This window comes from Bison bison, unplaced genomic scaffold, assembly GCF_000754665.1.
Source record: "Bison bison bison isolate TAMUID 2011002044 unplaced genomic scaffold, Bison_UMD1.0 scf7180017853264, whole genome shotgun sequence".
NCBI lineage: Eukaryota > Metazoa > Chordata > Mammalia > Artiodactyla > Bovidae > Bison > Bison bison.
Window position 1 is genome coordinate 10,826 of NW_011483837.1, and position 5,550 is coordinate 16,375.

At 57.6% G+C, this 5,550-nt stretch overlaps 1 protein-coding gene across 1 annotated transcript; it reads right to left on the bottom strand.

The window, feature by feature from the left end:
• Positions 1-1,104: 1,104 nt before the first annotated feature.
• On the bottom strand, positions 1,105-4,210 carry PYCRL (pyrroline-5-carboxylate reductase-like). The gene is made up of 6 exons (XM_010854231.1): positions 3,579-4,210; positions 3,298-3,362; positions 2,732-2,911; positions 2,314-2,526; positions 1,928-2,020; positions 1,105-1,768 (listed from the first exon to the last, which is right to left on the bottom strand). Exons 1-6 carry the CDS (start codon positions 3,700-3,702, stop codon positions 1,490-1,492), a joined length of 954 nt encoding a protein of 317 aa, XP_010852533.1. The 5' UTR covers positions 3,703-4,210; the 3' UTR covers positions 1,105-1,489.
• Positions 4,211-5,550: the final 1,340 nt, after the last annotated feature.

Consider the following 5,550-nt stretch of genomic DNA (forward strand, 5'->3'; position numbering starts at 1 on the left):
CCTCTGTCCCCAGGGTCTGGGCAGGGGGGCTGCGGTTGATGTTGAGAACTGGGTGTCGGGACAGAGCCTCCTGCCTCGTCCCCTCTGGGGCACTGAGGCTGCACCCCAGAAGGCAGTTCTGGCCAGTGCCCGGCCCCAGATGGCAGCACGAGAACGAGGCACAGCGCAGGCTGGTCTGGGCCTTGAAGAGCCAGGGCCCTGTTGAGGGTGGGGCTGGGGACACCTCACACAGGGGTCTCTGAAGTCCTCCTCCCTAGAGTGCAGGCCCAGCTCCCAGGGCTCAGGTCTGTGAACTGTGGGGAGAACGGCCAAAGTGCCTTGCTGTGGTTACCGCTGGGCCCATGGCATCTCAGCTGCCAGGCTCTCCGCTCCTGTTCACCATCATCTGCTGAAACCTTAAGGCTGCGAGGGTCACAACTTTCAAGCCAGCAGCCTCAGGGCTGGCCTGGCAGGCTCAGCGGTGGGCAGGAAGTGCTGCCCGTGGCTTCTGCTGATACCAGCCCACCAGGGGGGTCAGGAGAGCGAACTCACCCATGTGAGGCCAGACTTGCCTGAGGGGCCACACACCGGGTAACAAGCCCCCAGGTGACAGCCGTACCACGGATGGAGCCCTGGAGCCTGCAGTGAGGAAGGGGCCTTGCCAGTGCGGGGTTGGCCCCGAGCCTGTGGGCCCGAGAGCAGGTCAGGATCTTGGGGGCAGGAGGGCTGGAGTGGGCTATGGGGTGCTTGCTCTGTCAAGGGGTCTTTTCACAGCCAGCCTCACTTTATAATAAAGGCCGAAGATGCCCACTTCACACAGGCTCTGTCCCAGTCTTACTTTTGTAACTGCATCCAGCACGTGGCTCCAGAAGCCCATCTGAGAAGCAGGGAGGAACAGCAGTGGCCCCACAGGTGCCTCATGCAGACTGGCCACCTCAGGGCAGGGCTCCAGCCTGGGCCCAGGGACTTTGTTGGCAGACACATTGCTGAGGGGGGGTGATGGGAAATGGAGGGGAGCCCCGTCTGCACCACCTGCTCAAGTCTGAGCCCAGGGCCTTGCTGATGGCCCTCCAGGCACGGGGATTTCATTTTATCTACCTCCAGTGAAACATTGATCACTCCATGTTATAGGACAGCATCTTTATTTCCATTTTAAAGGTTAAAAAAAAAAGGTGAAGAAATGGACTCTGGCTGACCCTTCTAACTAGTACAAGGGCTGGGGTCAGACAAGCAGTGCCTGGCTGAGGGCCAGTGGGACACTGAGGCTGGAACTTAGGGAGAGGCTTGAGGCCAGGCGGCAGAGTGCAGGCGGCCGGTGGTCCATCAGCCCTGTTCACAGACGCCCCGCAGCTGGCAGGTGGCAGGAAGGGGCTCCAGCACTTGGGCCTGTGTGGGATGGGGCGGTCCCCCAACAAAGGCTCCACGTTTCTGGCTTTCCTGGCTTGTTGGTCCCTTCATGGACATGTTCAGAACCAAATCCTGCAGAGGCCAGGCCACAGGAGCTTAGGGTCTAGGAACGGGCCACACTGCTGTGTTCCCTGTGGGCCAGGGCCCCTTCTCCCTGCAGGGCTGGCAGGACAGAGGGGACCTGAGCCACCACGGGGGACGGGTTCCTGCTGAGCTCCCTGGCCCGGCAGGTGGCAGCCTCCACAGCGCTCATGGCCGTGGCCCGCAGCCCGCCTTGCTCCAGCACATGGAGCCCGTAGATGGTAGTGCCGCCCGGCGTGCACACGTCAGTCCGCAGCTGAGCTGGGTGCTGCCCCTTCTGCAGAAGCACCTTGGCCGTCCCCTGGGTAGAGGCATTGGGGTTAAGGGGGAAGGGGCGGTGCTGGCAGCCCGTCTGCAGCTCACCCCCCCAGCACCCCGTCTCAGCTCAGGCCGGCTGGCCGCCTCCCCATGCTGACCCTCCCCTTCCACGCACTCCCCAGGCCGTGCAGCAGGGTCTCACCAGCAGGGTCTGGGCAGCAATGCGGTGGGCCAGGCCACTGGGCATGCCCATTTTGATGGCACCTTCGGCCAAGGCCTCGGAGAAGGCACACACCTGTAGCAGTGGGGGTGGGACGGGAGTCAAAGCTAGCCCTCCCTGGGACTCGGCACCCAGCCTGGAGAAGGCTGGGCACCTTTAGAACAAGGCCCAGGGCACCAGCCACCAAAGCCAAGGCCAGAGCCCAGTGGTCTGCCAAGAGGCCGGCCTCAAAGGCCCAGGAAGGCACTGACGGGGGGTGGGCAGACAGGGGCAGCTGAGGACCACAGGCGGATCCCTGGGGGCAGGGGCTATTGCGGGGGCTTGGAAAGGCCCCACTTTGTGGAGGGAGGGCTGTCCACCACACTCACAAAGGCAACGCCGCTGCCGCTGAGGCCGGTATGGACGTCCACCTGGGCCTCAGGCACCTCCTCGCACTGCCCACAGGCCTCCAGCAGGGACCGCAGGAGCTGGGCCTCATAGCTCCCAGCGCAGCAGCCCCGCGCCATCACCATGGCACCCTCCTGGACGATGCAGGGCAGGTTGGGTGAGACCCTGAGCACCCGAGCCATCGGGGGCAGCAGCTGCCAGAGAGAGGCTGCGGTCAGTGAGGCCTCTGCCAGCCAGCGGAGAGACTCTGCTCCCCAACCCACACATGCTGGCTTCCGGAAGGGCCAGGCCTTGGCTGCAGCCAGTCTGGGATGGCCGGGGTGGGAAGTCGAGTCTGGTCAGCAGAGCCCAGCTTGGGATCAGCATCTCAGCCCCACCACACCCTCAAGGGCCGCTCACCTTCTCCAGGGTGCTTAGGGACACCCCAGCGGCCACAGACACCAAGATGTGCTCAGCAGTGACGGCAGGAGCCACCTCCACCAGCACGGCCGGCAGGATGTGGGGTTTGGTGGCGAAGAAGACGAGGGAGCAGCTATGCAGCACCTCCAGGTTGGAGTGGGTGGTCTGGCAGCCCATGGCCTGCAGCAGGGATGCCAGAGCCAGGCCTGTCAGTGGGCATCCTCCAGACTGCAGCCCCGCCGCCAGCCCCCGCTGTGGACGGCTCTACTCCCAGTGGCCAGACCACCCGTCCCTGCTCAGGACCCGACCTCAGGTGGGCCCTGACGACAGCACGGCCTCAAGCCCTCTGAGCCCGTGAGTGCCCATGACGTTCCTGCCCACCCAGCACGCACACCCCTTTACCCAACCCTGGCGCTCCACAACCTTGACATTCCTTCTGGCCTTTGACCTCCCCTTCCCCAGTCCAGGCCATCTCAAAACTTTAACCAAGTAATCAGCACTTCCCTGGCCCCAAGGAGCGTCTGACGGCCAAGAGCCAAGAGCCACCTGGGAGCTGCCCGGCTCACCCGGAAACGGCAGAGGTTCCTGTCAGAGGGCGCGCTGGCCAGCACGTGCTCAGCTTCCACTTTTCCTGGAGGGAAAGGCAAAGAAGAGCCGGGGTGCCAGTGAGGAAGGCGGGGCGGTGGAGTGACCCAGCCAGGTCTGCAAGTCTCTGAGGCTCAGCCACACCTGGGCCATCCGGAGCCTCTCGAGGAAGCCAGGAGCTCAGCGGGGCAGCTCCACTCGGCCGAGACCAGACCAGACCACCAGCCTCACTTGATTCTACCCGGCAGTCATCGCCACCTACCTGCTGCCGCCGCCGAGTCCAGACGCGTTGCTGGACACAGGGACCAGGAATTCGCGTTGTCTTGTGAGGACACGGATCCCAGGGACTGCTGCCTCTGGGAATGGGAAGGCTGGGGAGGGGGCATGGTGGGTACAGAGGCCCAGGAAAGGAGGGTGCGGGGTGAGGGTGAACCCTGGGAAGAGGGTGTGTTTATGGGTGTGTTTGTGCTGGGACATCCAAGCAGAGAATGCCTGGTTGGCAGAATACTCTACCGGTCAGATTTCTACAAGGTCTAACAAGAAGGCAGAAATGCACCCCACAACCTGGACAGATGGTGGCAGCCACCATGCGTTGCCTGCACTGTGTCAACACGAACTCTATGGAGCTGGGGGTAGCAGGTAACACTCCAAGTTTTACAAGTAAACAACTGAGGCCTGCAATAAACTGCTTTCTGATGATTTTCATCTCTCTAGACCTTGACATACCGCTAAAGGCAAAAAGCTAGTCCATAATCACCACATAAAGGTCCTAAATACTGTGGAGCACAATCAGGACAGCACCACCATTCCTGCTGTAGTTCATTTCAGTAGCTCAGTCACGTCCGACTCTGCAACCCCATGAACTGCAGCAGGCCAGGCCTCCCTGTCCATCACCAACTCCCGGACCTTGCTCAAACTCATGTCCATCGAGTCGGTGATGCCATCCAACCATCTCATCTTCTGTCGTCCCCTTCTCCTCCTGCCTTCAATCTTTCCCAGCATCAGGGTCTTTTCCAAGGAGGTTCTTCACATCAGGTGGCCAAAGTATTGCAGTTTCAGCTTCAGCATCAGTCCTTCTAATGAATATTCAGGACTAATTTCCTTTAGGATGGACAGGTTAGATCTCCTTGCAGTCCAAGGGACTCTGAAGAGTCTTCTCCAAAACCACAGTTCAAAAGCATCCATTCTTTGGTGCTCAACTTTCTTTATAGTCCAACTCTCACATCCATATATGACTACTGGAAAAACCATAGCTTTGACTAGATCGACCTTTGTTGGGAAAGTAATGTCTCTGTGTTTTAATATGCTGTCTAGGTTGGTCATAACTTTTCTTCCAAGGAGTAAGCGTCTTTTAATTTCATGGCTGCAGTCACCATCTGCTGTGATTTTAGAGCCCAAAAAAATAAAGTCTGTCATTGTTTCCATTGTTTCCCCATCCTTTTGCCATGAAGTGATGGGACCAGATGCCATGATCTTCTCAACCAATGATTTTGCCTGCCCCCAACACTGGCAGGGCCTGGAGACATTTTGGCTCTCACATCTGGGGATGTTACTGACCTCTCATGGGGAGAAGCCATGGAAGGGAGCTAAACACCCTACAATGTGAAGGATAGAGGATGATCTGGCTCCGAATGTGCAGTGCCAGATACCAGGAGTGCCGCTGGCAAACAAATCAAGAGTCGTAGGCTCAGAGCGGTCAGGCAACTCGACAGAGGCACAAGATCTCACTCTAAGCTAGGACTGTCCAAGAGAAACATCGCTCAACCCATACATGTCACTTTACAACTTCTAGTAGTCATATTAAACAATCAGGAAATAACAAATTTAATTATAATACATTTTATTTAAACTAAGGTAGCCAAAATGTATCCTTCCAACAGGTAATCAATATTAAAAATTACTAAGATTATTTTCTGTTTGTGTGCTGAATCTTCCAAACTTGGCGCATATGTTATTTTATGCACTCAGAGTGGAATACCAGAGCACCTGACCTGCCTCCTGAGAAATCTGTATGCAGGTGAAGAAGCAACAGTTAAAACTGGACATGGAAAAAAAAGGAAAAAAAAAGGGAAAAAAAAAAAAAACTGGACATGGAACAACAGACTGGTTCCAAATAGGAAAAGGAACACATCAAGGCTGTATATTGTTACCCTGCTTATTTAACTTATATGCAGAGTACATCATGAGAAACACTGGACTGGAAGAAGCACAAGCTGGAATCAAGACTGTCTGGA

Bases quoted from the DNA above. Each gene is read 5' to 3' on its own strand.
- PYCRL (XM_010854231.1), bottom strand. From the start codon at position 3,702: ATGCCCCCTCCCCAGCCTTCCCATTCCCAGAGGCAGCAGTCCCTGGGA. The intron at 2,527-2,731 runs GTGAGCGGCCCT...TCTCTCTGGCAG, and splicing joins CCCTAAGCACCCTGGAGAAG to CTGCTGCCCCCGATGGCTCG. The intron at 1,769-1,927 runs GTGAGACCCTGC...GCCTCTACCCAG, and splicing joins TTGCTGCCCAGACCCTGCTG to GGGACGGCCAAGGTGCTTCT.